The sequence below is a fragment of the Equus caballus genome, chromosome 17 (assembly GCF_041296265.1).
Source record: "Equus caballus isolate H_3958 breed thoroughbred chromosome 17, TB-T2T, whole genome shotgun sequence".
Lineage (NCBI taxonomy): Eukaryota > Metazoa > Chordata > Mammalia > Perissodactyla > Equidae > Equus > Equus caballus.
The window spans coordinates 47,733,849-47,752,391 of record NC_091700.1 but is presented as its reverse complement, the minus strand read 5'-3'; the positions used below and the strand labels follow the sequence as shown (position 1 = coordinate 47,752,391).

At 34.7% G+C, this 18,543-nt stretch overlaps 1 protein-coding gene across 4 annotated transcripts in view; it reads left to right on the top strand.

Moving 5' to 3' along the window:
- The window catches only part of DNAJC15 (DnaJ heat shock protein family (Hsp40) member C15), a 107,399-nt gene that overhangs the window by 26,597 nt on the left and 62,259 nt on the right, over window positions 1–18,543 (top strand). For all 4 annotated transcript variants that reach the window (XR_011427807.1, XR_011427806.1, XR_011427805.1 and 1 more), the window contains exons 2-4: window positions 925–976; window positions 3,476–3,549; window positions 11,723–11,799. Coding sequence is in view for 1 of the 4 variants with exons in the window: in XM_023621641.2 (XP_023477409.1) it covers window positions 925–976; window positions 3,476–3,549; window positions 11,723–11,799 (203 nt within the window). In the remaining 3 variants the exon portion in view is untranslated. The remainder of the gene's footprint in view (window positions 1–924; window positions 977–3,475; window positions 3,550–11,722; window positions 11,800–18,543) is intronic.

Below are 18,543 nucleotides of genomic sequence, written 5' to 3'. Positions count from 1 at the left end.
CCAAGATGGCTGCCCCAGTTATAAGGTCTACATTCCAGCCAGGAGGAAGGAGGAATGGAAAAGGAGAAGGACGTTCCCTTCAGCCCTTGAAGAACTTCTCAGAAGTTGCAGACACCACTCTGCTTATGTCCTATAAGCCAACACTTAGTGAACATAGCCATACTTACTTCTAAAGGAGGCTTGCAAATACATGTCTGGCTAAAATTGGGAATTCCTGATCCTATAGAAGAAAGGGAGAATGGATATTGGGGGACAACCATTGACCTCTGCTACATAAACCTTTTTCTGTTGTGACTTAAATATTTTCCTGAGTTGTTTAAGGAGAAAAGCATAGAATAATATGGCATATATAACTAATTTAAAGTAGAATTTTATCGGAATGAGCTCATAAGTTTAGATTCAGAACTCATGGCTCTTTAAAATTTTTACGTTGGTCTAGAAAGGTAGAAATAAAATACCTTGTAAATTATTCACCATTTTTACTAATTTTTGGCAGTTTGACTTTACTAAAGATGGATCTAATGTTTCATCAAATTTTTAAGTGTAGCAGATGCCACCAAGCATCACAAATGTAATGGAAGAGGAAATATGTGTCTTATATCTTTATAGGAGATAAATGTATTAAACCCACAATATTAAGAACAGTCTATAGAAAACATTTTAGCAATGGGTAACATAAAAGCTCTTGGTTAGAGTGAATTCAAATATATGGATATTAAATGATATCTAGAATTATAGTAGTTAACTGAAAATTAGCTGATCACAGGGCACAGCAGATATAATCCCATAGACACTGCGGATTTTCTTAAAGCAGAGCTTGAAGAAAATGTAGTCTTTAATGTAATTATTCTCATTATTTAAAATTGTTTACTTTTAAAACCCAGTGTGTGACACTCTAAGTGATAATCATTTTTTCTTCCCTAGGCAAGAAGTTTGATAGCTGTAGGACTGGGTGTTGCAGCTCTTGCTTTTGCAGGTAAGATAAATAAAGGATACGTATCAATGTGTTGCAGGAAAAACATTTCCAAATAGCTTCTAAAGTGAGTCATGAGCAGACTCTTAGTATTCTTAGGTTTTTGGTTTTAAGACATTATATATTTACGTTCTTTTCACTGTTTGTAGTCACTGAACATTTGTCAGTGTACAAAATCTAGATAAACTTTGTACGGAAGAAAATTAATGATACAAAAGCTAGGAAAACCAGCCCCAATAATAGTTGGTCTTCCTGGCATTTTTTTTGGTTTGAGCTATAGTGTACCATTAAAAACATCTTGAGTATGGAACAATATAATGGTATGGAGTTCCTTTATTCTCCCGTGTTTATTTTTTCTTGCAGCTGGGATTACACATTTCCTGAGTGTCAGTTTTTTCTCATGAGCATAGTTATTCCCTGTAGTGTATCTATTACCTATTTTTAACACATTGTTGTAATGTCTTTGATAAACCCAGGAGAATTTCTTTTACTGACAAAAATCACCTTTTAAGAAAGAATAGTTATAAAGATTTAAAGCAAAATTGCTGTCTCTTCCAGTCCTCAACTTATAGTTTTAAATTATGTAGTTATTCCCTAATTAAATGCTAATCTGAGAGCATTTCCTTGTTGATAAAGATTTACATTTTTTGTTTTAGCATTTATGTCTCTAAGGTCCATGGATTTGATCTTGTTAATTGGATCTTCTTTTTAGGTGAAGCTTACATTGTGTTTAGTAAGATCCTATAGAAAAATGAGAAAAGATTTTTTGTTTTGCATGGTGTTTAATTTCACACAAGTCTCATTTAAAGCATCTTAACAAATAAGAACTTTAAAATCAAGATCAGTGGCTCAGATTCTCTTGGTCTTTGTGCCATCAAGGTCTTGTATCTCATTGTATAACTATAGTTAACTAATTACTGAGCTTTCATGAGGAGAAAATCATATCTGAAGAGGAATTCTGACAAACTAGCCCATGAAGGTAAAATAATTATAGTATTAATTATTATCGCAGGATAGGCATAGCTTATTCAAATTCAAATGTAAGATTTTTATTTGAGAGGAGAGAAAAATGTACTTTTGCCGGGGCCGTCTTTCTAAAATGAGAATTGGTTTGTGTATTCTGTACATACCACACTGTTGTCAAACAAATTCGTGTTACTAATTAGAATATTAGATAACAGGCAGATCGCTTCCAGAGCCAAATACAGCTGAAGAATAGAATTTAGGAGAAAGTACTTAGACTTGTTGGAACCAGGTCTTCTGGTTTATGATTAAAATAAACCTACAGATGTCACTTCTTGAAGCCTTTAATTGCTTTTTTACATTGAGACAATCTGATTGTAGTTTTGAAGGAATTTTGAGGTGATTTAAAAGCTATATTTTATAATATTGTAGAATCAAATGGAAGTTGACATCTATATGATAAGAGATTTAGATAAGTTGGGTTTCAACTTCATTTAATTTCACTTTATTTGATGTTCTCCTTGATCTCAAGAGCTTTTTATCTCCTACTTAGATTGACTACTTCGCCTCTTCCCTTTTCTGGCATCCTGTTTTTCACCGTAACATATTGTTTGCACAGGAACAACAGTATGTTTAGATAAGTAACTTATTCTAAAAGATCTATGTAGTTGAACTTTCCCAGTGAAAATCTTGATTTACCAATAGGTTTATGGTTAGAAATTGAATTGAAGTCCAGGGTGTCATAACTAGTTTTCTAGCAAGACTTTTTGGAAAAGAGACAGCAGTATCAGTAGACACACATTCTGATTAGGATGTAAAAGGTAAATTACCTGGATATATTTTATTCTTGTTCTATGCCCTCAAAACAATTTAGGGCCTGTTTTGCTATTCTTAGTTGTCAAGACTCAGGGGAGTTTTTATTGTTAGGATGCCTAAGAAAGGAAAGCGCTAAAATAAAATAAGTTTTCAGAAGAGTAATTATCCTCAGTGGGAAATTGATAATGACCATCCTTAGTAAATATTTCCTACATAATAGCTGTTTTACTTTCAAGGTAACTCCATTAAAATCACGCCTATGTTGTATAGATCATAAACAGTATTTGTTCGCTATATATTTCAAAGTGATTGTCACTGTGAAAAACAATATAGTTAATCATTTTAGATTAATGAATATCCTTATAGATAAAAGGACTTCATAGACAGTTTGTTGTGAAAAGAGTACTAGGATGTTATTTTTTGGTGATCTACAACAGTATAAATATAAGATACTATACATAAACATTGAAATTTTCTAATTTTATAATTATGAACTAAAACTTGACAAGTTTAATAGCCATTGTAATTATATTAAAATGAAATTCTGTCCTCCATTCAATAAATAAATTTGAAAAAATATGGCCATCTTTCTGGTGAATTTTGAAATAGTTATTGAAATAACATGTAGAAAGCAAACTACTAATAAATCCTGTAGTAAGCACCTTGTGGGTATTGACTTTCATTATAGAAAATATATTTCCTTTTATTCCTGTTGCTATTTAGGTCGCTATGCATTTCAGATCTGGAAACCTCTAGAACAAGTAATCACAGATGCCGCCAAGAAGATTTCAGCTCCTGTAAGTTAAAGATGGATTTAGTTAGAAAGCTAATTTCGATTTTTGTTTATATGCCATATTTGATAGTAATTATGTCTTGGATAGAAAAATGTCTTGGATTTTCCAGTGTTTGTAGAAGTTTACTGCCTTTGTTACATCATCAAGGAGTTTGTCTAATTTATTAATTAAGTTTCTTGGTCACGTTATTTTTATGTCTAACCTTATTCTTGGTTTTGACATCTAATTGTTATGTTCCTTTAGTAGTATTATATAAACTTTGAGGTAATTTATTTTTGTTGTTTAGTTAGTATTCTTTTATTCATTTGGTGATTGTCCGCCATATATCAATCCCTGTGCCAGGAGCGAGGCCTAGGTGGTGAACAAATGGTCCCTGTTCTGTTGGAGCTTACCCAAGAGTTTATTTCATCTTGAAATTTGAAACTAGTCCCCTTATACCACTGCAGCTGACCATCTCAAACATAAAATTATAAGATTCCGACCCTGATATCCTGATGGACTTACACATTCATCTGCCAACATTGTAGCTACTCTGCTGAGCTGAATATAAGTGAAGAATAAATGATAGTAGCTATCTAAAAAGCTATGGTGTAGTGAACTGTGGTCTGTGACCACTGGAGACCATGCAAAGAAAACTCAAGCAAGCAGTACAGCATAAACATTGACCTCTGGGAAAGAGAAGCAGATCTGGGATAGATCAGCTTGGCTTGTAGCAGTTTGAGAATGAATGGCTTGTTTTAGCAAGGCATTACAGGCTTGTGAAGCTTAGTCAGTCAGCAGAATGACCCCCACCTTCAAAGGATGACATACTGACAAATAATTAAACTCAGGTTCAAAAGAACTGTAAGGGATTTTGCAGACTTATAAATGCATGTCTGTTGATTAGAGGGAGCGTGTGTTTATTTTCTGTTTTATTACTTATGTTTTATCTGGCTGACATATTACTAGGTATTTAGCATTGATTCAATAAATATTCATTAAGCATCTACTACATACCAGATATTCTTCTGAGGAGTGGGATATACTTATGGACGGGACAAAGACACTGCCCTCTATAGAAGCTTACATTTTGTGGAGACAATTAACAAATGAATAAGTAAGATATATAATATGTAGAAATGTTGAATGCTTTTAAGAAAACTAAATCAGGGTAAGAGGTTAAAGAATAATAGCAGAGAGGAATCTATATTAGATAGGTCAGGGAAAGCCTTTCTGAGAAGATAAGGGAGCACATCATGTGAAGAAAGAGCTTTCTAGGTGGCAGGAACACTGCAGATGTCCAGAGGTGGGGATGAGCAAGAGTAACTCCAGTGGAGTATGCAAAGGGAATAGTGGTAGTTTGGGCCCAGATCACTTAGAGCCTAGTAGACTATGATAAAAGCTGGAAATTTGACTTTAAGTCTGACGGAAAGCCTTTGGAAGGTTTTGAACGTGGGGGCAATGTGATTTTCATTTTAGATTATCACCCTGCCTGTTATGTAGAGTATAGACTAGAATGAGTAAGAGTAGAAGCTGTGAACCAGTTAAGAGAGTATTGAGATAATCCAGTAAGATGAGGTGGCTTCAAACTGAGCAACAAGAATGGAAATAGTGACGTAGTTTGTTAAATGAACATTGTTTATGTATTTCCATATGTTTATAGATAATAAATGGAGAGAATTTCAGGAATCAGTTCTTTTCTGTTATGGTGATCTTTAGTAGATATATTTATACCATAAATACAAGACTCCCAAGCTTTGTAGACCTACATTATTTATTTAATGTTGTAAAGGAAGAGAGAGCAAGAAAATGAGAAAATTTTCACGGCTCTGTGGAGGCTCACAGATAAGGTAGAGTAGTTTAAGAGATTGTCGTGGGTTTTCGGACCCTGCCACCTGCACTTCTTGAAGAGAGGGAATTGATGCATGTCCCCCTTTTTCTCTTCTTTCTGGGCTTCAAGTTAGGAAATATGGCCCCTTTTTCACAAAGTACTACTCTTGCAGTTTGCAGTGAAACATTTTAGAATATCTTTATCATCATCATCATACTTATACCTCAGTGAAGATATGAGTTTTTTTAAACAATTGTTTAAATATTAATCATTCCAGGGAAATTGAGAAATGAAATATGTGCATACTTTCTCTTGGCACTAATGATTCCAGAAAGTCAAACTTTATAAACGCCGTGTTTACAGTGTTTTGATTTTGTAAATATGATTCATTATTGAACCAAATATAGTTACTAAAAAATAGGATCTGTAATTGTATGCCACTAAATCTCTGTCGCTCAAAGGAGAATGTTCAAGGCTCAGGTTCCTATGGGTTCTCTTTTCAGTTTTTTCTTAAATTTTATTTGCTTCCTCTATACTTTAGCATCCTCTTGTTCTTAAATCTCATCTTTATTTTTATCATACTTTTTTTTCTCATTTTGCTGGAATACTGCCTCGTTTTTTCATATGGAATGCATGGATGGTAAATGTTTTAAGTTCTTCTCTGTTAAACAATTTGTTTCTTTTGTCTCACTGTTAATTATCACTTAGCTGCTGGCTCCTTGGAATCTGGTGGAGCTAATAGCAGGGGAGTACAGGAATCTCTGCTCAGACTGAACCTCGGTGTCCATATTCATACTTTCCTCCATACTCTTAGCCAGATTTTTTGTACTCAGACTCTCAGGCAGAGTTTCTGGTGTTCTTATTCCTTTGTGTGCAGCCTGTTTTGGTTTTCTTTTGTTCTTTGTGCTTTTGGTTTTAAGTTTTTGGTGATTTTTGTTTGTTGTTTAGCTCTGGAAGTTTCGAGGGTTTTCTCCTTATTGTTGATGTTCTGAAATTTCACAGGAATTCTTAGTGAGCCTTATGTGAAAATTGTCTATCTTTTTTTTGGTAAGATTCTCTTATATTTTTTCCTTCCATTGTTTCTCTTCTCTCCTCCTGGAACTCTTATTAGAGAGATGTTGGACCTCTGAGTCTCTCCTTTATGTCTCTTAACACTGTTTCTTATTTTCTATCTTCTTTTTTTGTTGTGCATTTCTCAGTATTTCCAGAGATTATTTTCCAGATCACCAGGTTGGCCTTTACCAATGGCCATTCTCTTATGTAGTCCACTCACTAAATTTTTTACATCAGTAATTTTTTCCTTTCCAAGAATTTTTGTTGTTTCTTTTTCATAGTAACTTATTCTTTTATGGACATGCTGTCCTTTTGAATATCTCTAAAGACACTAATTTGAATTTTTTCAAGTTCTCTTCTGCTTCCTGATTAATCTTCTTCCTTCAAAAGCAATTGTTGTTTGTTCATCTTGGTTCTATTTTTTTTCCCCCATGATACTAGATTTGTTCAAATGTCTGGTGGTCCTTGGTTGTTGGTTTATGTTTATGAGGACTAAGTTGATTAACAGAAGCGGCCTTCCTCAGCAGTTTGGTAGGCTTGCTTCAGCAGTTTAGTTGAATGAGAGGATTGATAGTGGACTGTGAATACATTTGTAGGTTATGTCAACAGTCACGTCTTCCAAAGCAAGGAGCCCAGAGGCAGCCTTGGGACCTCCAGAGTGCAGGAGCAGTTGAGTACTATGTGTGTTTTACTCCTTGGCATAACTGTCCCCTTCTCCAGCCTTCTGGGTTCTGAAACATGATCTCCTCTTACTCCCCTCTGCTTATCTTGGGACCTAAGATTCACAATAAGATGCATCCATATGTGATTCTCTTTCTTAGCCTGAGGGCTAAAGTGGCAGGTTGCAGGCCACTTATGTGCTGTATTAATGGAGTTAGGAATGGTTTATTTCTGCTGTTCTGGTTTAATTAATTACCCTGATATTATTTATTGTATTTGTTGACTCTGAATTTAGTGTTTTCTTCTTGATTTCCTGAGAAGGTTTTCTTTCTTTCCTCTGGTGATTGGGGCTGCTATGATTTTTCTGTATGTGCCATCTTATCTATTTTCAATCTTCTGGGACTTCTTTAAACTTTCTGATTTGCTACTTGTCCCATTTCTTGTTTTCTAGGTTTATTATGGATTCTTCTTGTTTAAAATATCTCTTTTCTCATTTCAAAGGGACTTTGGAAAGCAAAAGTCCTTTATTATTCAGTCTACTGTTTTAAACTAGTACCCTTTTGCTTGATTTTCTAAGTATTTATGTATATTATTGACTCAGCTAATGCCTAATTATCCCTGGTTGTTTTTCCTAGGGAAAAAACCCAAGTCATTCATCATCTTTTGAAACTTTTATTTTTCTATTTGTGAATTTATCGTTTTACTTGAATATAGTTTTTAAAAATTAGACTTCTATTGTTTTATGGTTAAGTGAAATTCATGGAAATGACACTAATTGAAATCATCCTTCTGTGGCTCTATAAATCAAATAGATTATTGTACATAATAAAAATTTATGGTTTGTGGTAAATGTATTTCTTCTCTTAAGACTATGGAATGATATGGTTCTTCTCTGGTTGTCTGGAGGAGTTTTTGTGTTTCAAGTCATTGATTGAGTAAATTAGCTCATGAAGACTTTTGTTTAACTTGGTTCATTTCATATTTCCTGTGATACTATATGGCATTACCACATTTAATGCTAATTTTAGAAGGAAAATGATTTTGATTTCTGTTGTTTATATATACTTTCTGAATAGAATAATGCAAACTAATTTGTAAGGTTTTTCAAATAGCTGAATAAACTAGTGGAATCCCACTGTTTCCACTTTTGGAAATTTTATTGGAAAAATATAACCATTACTCCGTCTGTTCGATGATATAGTTGTTCCTTATTGTAATCTCATTTTTATGGATCTAAACATTTCTGTGGCCCACCAGTGTTGTCAGAAAATGGTTCTGAATTGCCTTATATCTGTATATCCTAATATAATGCACTATCGGTATACTGTTTGTAAGTTTAAAGGGCCTTTGTTTGTGTTTTATTGGGGGGATGCCGAGGGGTAGAGTTATAATTTTGTGCTTGCTCATGACACAGATACTAATTTAAACCAAATAATATGTTCAAATACTATGATAGCAGTTTTATTCTGTTTAAAATTGTGTAATATAAAGCCTAAATTTCCTATGAATTTAGAAAGCATGATTTTCGCTGCAGAAATGTGCTGAATAACATGAGCAATGTTTTTATTTTTTCCTTGTCTACTTTTCTGTATGCAGCCCCCAAATATTAAATTTGTATCCTCAGAATTACCTAGTTCTTTCAGAAGAGTTGTGATGTTTTTACATGTACAGACTGACTTACTCAGAAGCAGGTCAGTATTTTAGGGTACGAGCCTCAGCTAGATGCTAGAGTTTAAGTAGCTTTTCCTGAGTCTTCTTTTCCAGCTGGGCAAAACTGAAAGGAAAAAGTTACTTAGATACAGTACCTGCTTTTAGGGTTGATGAGCTTTGTGACTACAGTGGGAATCACAGTTCATGAAACATCATCAATTTATGTTTTTATGCTGAAAATTTGAAATTTTGGAGCTCCCTAAGGTAAGTAAATAACTCATAGAAATATCAGGGAATAAAGTGTGCATCTAGTAAAAATTTTGGTCTCCTGAGAGAAACCTTAAAACCAACTGTTCTTCCTCAGTTAAATCCCCTATTCCTTTGTATATGTTCCCCTATATATCCCTTATTCCTTTATATATTCCCCTGTGTGTGTGTGTGTGTATTTTTTTTTCTGTATGTATAAAATTTGTCCATGATAGTATGTATACTTAATTTGATTCCCTTCCTCCCCTCACAACCTGGAGGAGGGGATTGTTTTTTTGAAACTTGGAATATTTTATCATATTCCTCACAGTACTGGTACATTGATAGATTAGCATCTTTGTGATGAAGGACAGAACTTGACCTGTTCATTTGAAAAGTTCCTGGCACATAGTAGCTGCTGAAGTGTTTGTTGAATAAATTAATTGCCATGGAATTATTACCAAGTGGAAATTTATAAGAAGCTGTTCAAAAAAAATATCTCATATAAATGACCAGATCTGGTTCCCTGACTAATTTTTTAAGCTCTAATAATTTCCTTGGCTTCTTTTATTTAGTCCTCCTTTTTTTAATTGTACAAGCAGCCTGTATTCATTATTGAAAATTTGGAAAGTAAAAATGAACATAAAGAAGAAAAAATTATTCATAATCTCATCACCCCACAATAACATTTTGATGTATATACTTTCAGATTTTGTTTTATATAAGCATACATTTATTTATTTTTCCTTCCAGAAATATGGTTCACATTTTAGAACCATGTATGCATTTCTTTTCCTTCTAAAAGTTGAGTTCATGCATCCTGTTTCTCTATTAAGAGCTCCTGAAAAGTTATCTTTCTTTGCTGTCTCTCATTCCTTTACTCCTGTTCTCTCTTAAGCTCACTCTAATCAGACTCGCTCCTTCAGCTCTTCTCAAAGTCTTTGACTCTGCTAAATTCAGCAGTCAGTTCTCAGTACATATCTTACTTGACCATCAGAAGCGTTTGACATGGTGTTTGAAACTATTTTCCACTTCCTTGCTTTGGGTGTCTGCTTTTCCTCCTGCCTCACTGCTGGGCCTTCTCAGTTTCCTTTACTGATTGCTCTCCATTGCTGTGCCACTAAACATTGCGGTCTCTAGGGCTCAGTGTTTGGACTTGTCATCTACGCACACTCCTTAGATGGTGTCTCATGGCTTTAAATACTGTCTGTATGCTTGTGACTCCCAAATGTTATCTCCAGGTCAGACTTCCCCTCCACTTAGATATTTAGTAGGCATTTCAAACTGAATATAACTAACACCAGTCTCCTGATATCTGTTAGCCACAACAAACAACTTCTTCTCTAAGTCATTAAATGGCAGTTTGACCATTTAGGCCAGAAACCTTGAAGTCATTTGCAGTTTAAGTTCTCTGGAAAGTGACTGAGAGAAGGATTAGCAAGCTGGGAGTTTATTAGGGACTACTTTTAGGATCAACAGCTCCAGAAGGGAAGAGAAGGAAGAAGGACAGAGAGGCAATTTCAGCTGCAGTGCAGTCTTAACAAAAGCCTCAGCCAACCTCATGGGGAGTTCTGAAGCTCAGCTGGCTCATTGTGATTGTCCCAAGTTGGGGCAAGAGGCCATGAGACTAAATGATATCATCTGGGAAGTCAATATAGATAAGTAGGTCAAGGACTGAGCCCTAGAGAACTACAGTGTTTATACCCCCATGTCAAGCAGTCATGAGAGAGAGACTGCCCTGGGAAGGGGGCATGAGCCTGGATTTCTTCAGCCAAGCCACTTCCTAAAGAGTTTGACAGCTGAGAGCTATCTGCCAGCAACAACCCCAGCATCTGAGGAATAAGTCCTTCACTTCTGAAGGGGAAGCTACACAGAGTATAACAGTATTTACTACGTCATCTTTCATTCCTCTCTTTTTCTCGTATCCTATATCAATCCACCAAGCAAATGTTAGTTCTACTTTCAAAATAAATCCAAAATCTGACCACTTTTCGCTACCTCTTCTGCTACCATGTTGATCCAACCACCATCATCTCTTGCCTGGATTGTTTTCATGTCCTCTTAATTGGTCTCCTGCCTCCACTCTTGCACCTTTCTATTCTGCACACAGCAGTTAGAGTCATCCTTTCAAAACAAAGTCCAATTTGTTACTCCAGTGCTCTGACTTCTCCTACCACTGAGAATAAAATCCTAGATGATTTCCCTTGCTTACAAGGCCCTCCACAGTCTGGCCCCGATTACCTCTCTAAATCTGCTCTCCTTGCTCACGCCTCTCCAGCCACATTGACCTTTTAGTCCACTTTTCCGGTCTCTCTTGGCTTGCCTGTCTGCTGTCCTGAGGTCCTCCCCACTTTGTCAGTTCCTCATCTTCTTTCTCAGCCAGTCTAATGGGTTAAAAAGATGTCTGTCATATCAACATTAAACGACTTGGTCAAGGTTATCTAATGAAAAAACTACAGCAGAGCTTAGAAAAAGCTCAAGCCTTTTGCTTCTCCTGATCTCTTTTATTCCTTCAGTTATATCTCAGTGTAGAAAAATTAATGTATTTGAAAGTGGAAATTTGTTAACATTTTTTAAGTGCTCATCTTGGTCATAGTTTCTTGTAAAGGATCGTTCTTTAGTGCTTTTTTCCCCCTACAATTTTAAGTTGACTTCTAGTAAAATGCATTATTCTTACTGCAGCTACGTGATGGGATTGAGGTCATGCCACCTCATACAGGGAACTAATTATTTCTTGCTCTTTCTTTTCCTGTACAGAGCCTGTCATCCTACTATAAAGGAGGATTTGAGCAGAAAATGAGTAGGCGAGAAGCTAGTCTTATTTTGGGTGTAAGGTAGGTATACTGCATAAGTAGTTTGTTCTGTGAGCAAGCTTGTCTTAAGAAAGGAGAAAATGCTACCGTGAAGTTATTCTTATATTTTAAATTTTGAATAGGAGACAGAGAAGAAAATACCATTTTTACATTTTAAAACTTCAAATCTAAGAGAATATCCCATACCCCTTGAAAAAATCAGGCAAAGTTGTGATGGGTCTTTGTTCCTTAACAGGCTATTATATTTGAATACTAAAGTTTCAAAGCAATTATCAAAATATCCCTTATTGTGACACTGAATTCTTTCTGGATTCAGTTTTATAATTTGATATGTACCATATTTTCAATTATAATATGGGATCTGTTTCACAATTATTTTCTAGTTCCACTGTTTGACGTCTAGCATATTTTACTGTGACTGTTTCACCGTAGTATCCATTTATTGTCTAACTTTGGACAGTATAGGAGAAAGTTAGTGATATTGTGTGACTGCTGCATAATACATTTAACACTTTAAGTTAAGAATACTTCCCCTATCATAGATTTGCCTTAGCTGTATTCATTTGTTTGCCTTATGTTCTCTTAGAGCCCACTCACATTTTTGTGGAAGTTGGTGACAGTGCCATCTAGGACAGATCTTCTGGTGATTTAATCAATATAATTAAGCAGAATAGATTATAAAGTCCTATATTGACATCCTTTTTTTTTTGTAGATTAGCAGATTTTTAAGGCCAAAACATTTTATTATTTCTTATAACTTAGCAAGAAAAACAAAGGGGGTGGGGAGAGAAGAAGCAACTAAATTTAGCTTGGTGCTTTATTTAAATATAACAAGAAATGAGCTCCCTTACTGAGAATACGAAAAAGGAAATGATTTTAAGCATGGGAACCAACTTAGGAAGTTACCTATATTGCTAACTATTCCTTGCCTTAATATTATTCAGAATGGTGTTATTTTTTTTCTTGAACTTCTTTTGGGCCCCCATAACATCCTGTTCGTAGTCTTGAAATGTGAATATGAAACACATTATAAAACCAAACACAAAGGCTTCTGAGACTATCATTTAATATCACCCAAGGCAGTGCTGTTGTCTGGACACATAATTAGAATTAAGATACATGTTTATAAAGTTTTATCCCATTGAATTGGAAGTTGTACAAAATTTCAGAAAGAAAATGTGGTGGTTAAGAGCACAGATGCTGTTAACAGGTGAATCTGGGTGTAAATACCATTTTTACCACCTACTAGCTGCATGACCTTAGTTTCATCATTTGTAAAATAGAGATAATATTAGTTTCTACTGTACAGAATTGTTACAAAGATTAACACATATGGAATTCTTAACATAAACATGGCGCTTAGTAGCTACTCAATAAATACAGCTAGGCAAAACAGCTCCTTGTCCTGATTCTGTCACTGAGGCACTGCATCTTGTGATCTTGATCAAGTTATTTTTAGCTTTTCTGCACTAACAGTTTCTTCATTTTTGAATTGTAATTAATAATACTTAGCCTTATTGGGATACTATAAAATGATATGACAATACCTTTTTATAAAAGTGCCTACCAAATAACAGGTACTAAATAAATGTTGGCTCCCCTTTCTTCCCGTCTCTGTCATAAATGCAGAAGCTAAATATTTCCCTTAACACATTAAATAGAAAGGTAAAACTCATTTGCTTTCCTCTAGCCCTTTCTTTCGATCAGGCAATGTTGATTTTGAGAAGATTCTTCAAGATGTGAATACATTGCTGTGGCTCCATTTTGTGCAATCAATGAAGCTAAACTTTTTAGACTGTAACAAGTAGATAAAGGCAAAATGGAGCTCACTCTGTTGACAACCTATTAAAAAATACCTATGTGCTACTAGATGATTCTACACATTCTTGTATATTGCATAAAGCCTAAATGTTATTCAAAAGATCAATAGTAAAAGAGATAAAATGAAAACAGCTCCATTTTCCACAGAATCAGGGAACACCGCTCAGCTCCACTCCTGGTCAGATGCATTCCAGGGAGCATGGTTTGAAATTCCTGATCTAGGCAACATATTTAAAGTTACATTTTCAATTTCATGGTGAAATTGTCCATACTGGAGATATGTCAGAGCTACAGTTAGTTTTTGTACTATGTTTAAGAACTAGGATTCTCCCGTCTTTAATCTTTACAACAACAAACAAATGTTTTAAAATGTATGAAGGTCCTAGGGGCTTAATATAACAATAGTGAAAAGAGAATAAACCCTGCAGGTGAACAAGAATACTTCCCTCATCCCCAGTGCTCACCACTAGGAGTGTAATAATTCTTTTCTTAAAGGCAGAGTGTTGTAAATGGCCGTATTTGGGCATATGAACTTTCCTTGTGTTTCTCACTTCAGTATAGTTCAGTGGTTGGTAGACCTTAGTGTACATAATGCTTTATGGAATTTTACATACAAAACCATGTATACTGTTTGTTAGTGGCAATGTAAATGTTTTTCAAGGATAATTTTGACTGAAGTGATTTTCAGATTTTTGTCTTATGTGCTAAATTAAAGCTTAATATCCAGAATAAGATGCAGCTTACTATATATATATATATATATATATATATATATATGTATATACTCCCAAAAAACCACATACAATGGAAATTTGGATTTTACTCAACTTATGTATTCATTATTTAGTGGTCAACATTTGATAAGCTTTATGAAATAAGGTTTTCCCCTTTTTTAATTTTTTTAATTAATTTTTTTTGAGGTGACATTGGTTTATAAAAGTATGTAAATTTCAGGAGTACGTCATTATATTTGGATTCTGCATAGATTACATCATGTTCACCACCCAAAGACTAATTACCATCCATATCCATATCCCCTTTTTTACTTTAAAATTTTTTGCAATACAATAATCCTTTATACTGTTAGTATCTACTAAAATAGAGACTTTATTCTTTCAAGGAGTTTACCTTTTTACAGCCATTTTCTGTTGGAGGGCAGTGTAAAATACATTAAGCACCTATTGCATATTCAACACTAGATACTATTTTAAGATACAAATCACAGCTTCTGCCTTTAAGTAGTTTAGTATGTACCTAAGGAGATGTGTCAAATATATACAGAACAATAGAAAACATTAATAAAAGAAAGATGTGCTACAGAGCCCCAAAAGAGAGAATGATAAATGTAGATTAGCTATAGGAAACTAAAGCATACTGGGATTTTTCTAGGTGATGTGTTTTTCCTTTCTTAATAGGCAATTAAAAAAAGTGTTCATAATGCTGGTACAATGTTTAATGATTTCTTTTTCAAAATTCAGTAGTCTTTGTAATCAGATAGCATCTGGTTGTCTGGGAGGTATCTACAACCAAAAGTAAATTTGAGATGATCCCCAAAAGACTTCTGTAAAGAGCCAAAAGGAATACCCCAAAGTCCTTATACAAAAAGACTTGTTTATTTAAAAGAATTTTTTTAATATTTTTAAAAAATTTCCCCTCAATTTCAATGATATATAATTGGCATACAGCATTGTATATTAAAGTGTACAACATAATGATTTAATATTTGTATTTATTGCAAAATGATTACTGCAATAAGTTTCATTAACATCCTTCACGTCGCATAATTACAAATCTTTTTTCTTGTGATGAGAACTTTTAAGATTTACTGTCTTAACAACTTTCAAATATACAATACAGTGTTGTTAACTGTAGTCACCATGCTGTATATTCCATTCCCAAGACTTATTTGCCTTATAACAGGAAGTTTGTACCTTTTGACCGTTGAAATGAAGGCCTATTTCACCCAGCCCCCTTCCTCCCACCTCTGGCAACCACCAGTCTTTTCTGTTTCTATGAATTGACTTTTTTATATTCCATATATAAGTGAGATCATACAGTATTTCTTTTTCTCTGTGTGACTTACATCACTTAGTGTATTACTCTCAAAGTCCATCCATGTTGTTGCAGATGGCAGGATTTCCTTCCTTTTTATTTTTTTTGAGGAAGATTAGCCCTGAACTAACTACTGCCAGTCCTTCTCTTTTTGCTGAGGAAGGCTGACCCTGAGCTAACATTCCTCTACTTTTTATATGTGGGACATCTGCCGCAACTGACGTGCCAAGTGGTGCCATGTCCGCACCCGGGATCCGAACCAGCGAATCCCGAGTCTCTGAGAAGTGGAACGTGTGCACTTAACCGCTACACCACCAGGCCGGCCCCTCCTTCTTTTTTATACCTGAATAATATAATATTATATATATATGTATATGTGTATACACACACACACAGACACATACTGCATTTTCTTTATCCATTCGTCTGTTGATGGACACTTAGGTTGTTTCCATGTCTTAGCTGTTGTAAAGAATGCTGCAGTGATTATGGGGTGCAGACATCTCTTTGAGACAGTAATTTCGTTTCCTTCAGATAAATACCCAGAAGTGGAATTGCTGGATCATATGGTAGTATTTTTAAATTTTTGAGGACCTTTCATAATGTTTTCCATAGTGGCTGCACCAATTTACATTCCAACCACAGTGCACCAGGGTTCTCTTTTCTCCACATCCTCACCAACACTTCTAATCTCGTGTTTTTGAGGATAGCCATTCTAACAGGTGTAAGGTAATATCTCATTGTGGTTTTGATTTGCATTTTTCTGATGATTAGTGATGTTGAGCACCTTTTCATGTGCCTATTGGCCATCTGTATGTCTTCTTTGGAAAAATGTCTATTCCGATCCTCTTCCCATTTTTTAATCTGTTTTTTGCTATCAAGTTGTATGAATTCTTTGTATATTTTGGATATTAACCCATTATCAGATATATAATTTGCAAATATTTTATCCCATTCTGTAGGTTGCCTTTTCATTTTGTTGATGGTTTTCTTGGCTGTACAAAAGTTTTTTAGTTTGATGCAATCCTACTTGTTTATTTTTGCTTTTGTTGCCTTTGTTTTTGGTGTCAAATCCAAAAAATCATCACTAAGACTGATGTTGGGGAGCTTACTGCCTATGTTTTCTTCTAGCAGTTTTATGGTTTCAGGTCTTACATTCAAGTCTTTAATCCACTTTGAGTTGCTTTTGTGTATGGCGTAAGATAGGGGTCCAGTTTCTTTCCTTTGCATGTGGCTGTCCAGATTTCCCAATACCATTTATTGAAGAGACTATCCTTTCCCCATTGTATATTCTTGGCTCCTTTGTCATAAATTAAGTGAACATATATGTGTGAGTTTATTTCTGGGCTCTCTATTCTATTCTGTTGATCTCTGCGTCTGTTTTTATTCCAATACCATACTGTTTTGATTACTTTAGCTTTGTAATATAATTTGAAATCAGGAAGCGTGATGCCTCCAGCCCTGTTCTTCCTGAAGATAACTTTGGCTATTTGGAATCGTTTGTGGTCCCATACAAATTTTAGGATTGTTCTATTTTTGTAAACAATTCCGTTGACATTTTGATAGGGATTGCATTGAATCTGTAAATTCCTTTAGGTAGTATGGTCATTTTAACGAAATTTCTTCTGATCCATGAGCGTAGAATATCTTTCCATTTATTTGTGTCTTCTTCACTTTCTTTCATCAGTGTCATAGTTTTCAGTCTACAGGTCTTGCACCTCCTTGGTTAAATTTATTCCTAGGTATTCTGTTCTTTTTGATACAATTATAAATGGGATTGTTTTCTTAATTTCTCTTTCTGCTAGTTTGTTATTAATGTATAGAAATGCAACAGATTTTTGTATATTGATTTTGTATCCTCCAACTTTACTGAACTTGTTTATTAGTTCTAATGGGTTGTTTTTGTGGAGTCTGTAGGATTTTGTATATATAATATCATTTCATCTACAAATAGTAGCAGTTTTATTTCCTCCTTTCTGATTTGGATGCCTTTTCTTTCTTTTTCTTGCCTAATTACTCTGGCTAGGACTTCCAGTACTGTGTTGAATAAAGGTGGTGAGAGTGAGCATCTTTGTCTTGTTCCTGATCTTAGAGGAAAACTTTTAGTTTTTCACCGTTGAGTGTGGTGTTAGCTAGGGGCTTGTCATATGTGGCCTTTATTATGTTGAGGTACGTTTCTCCTGTACCCACTTTGTTGAAAGTTTTTATCATGAATGCATGTTGAATTTTGTCACATGCTTTTTCTGCATCTATTGAGATGATTGTGTGATTATTATCCTTGTTTTTGTTAATGTGGTGTATCACATTGACTGATTTGCAGATATTGAACCATCCTTCTATCCCTGGAATAAATCTCACTTGAGCACTGTGTATGATCCTTTTAATGTATTGTTGAATTCATTTTGCTAAAATTTTGCCAAGGATTCTTGCATCTATGTTCATCAGGGATATTGACCTATAATTTTCTTTGCTTGTAGTGTCCTTGTCTGGTTTTGGTATCACGGTAATGCTGGCCATATAAGATGAGATTGGAAGTGTTCCCTCATCTTCTGTTTTTTGGAAGAGTTTGAGGAAGATTGATGTTAATTCTTCTTTAGATGTTTGGTAGAATTCAGTGAAGTCATCTAGTCCTGGACTTTTGTTGGAAGGTTTTTGATTACTGATTCTTTCTCATTATTAGTAATTGGTCTTTGGTCTGTTCAGATTTTCTGTTTTTTCATGGTTCAGTCTTGGTAGGTTGAATGCTTCTAGGAATTTATCCATTCTTCTAGGTTGTTTCATTTGTTGGTGTATAATTGTTCATAGTAGTCTCTTACGATCCTTTGTAATACAACAGTTGTAGTATCTCCTCTGTCATTTCTGATTTTATTTATTTGAGTCCTCTCTTTTTTT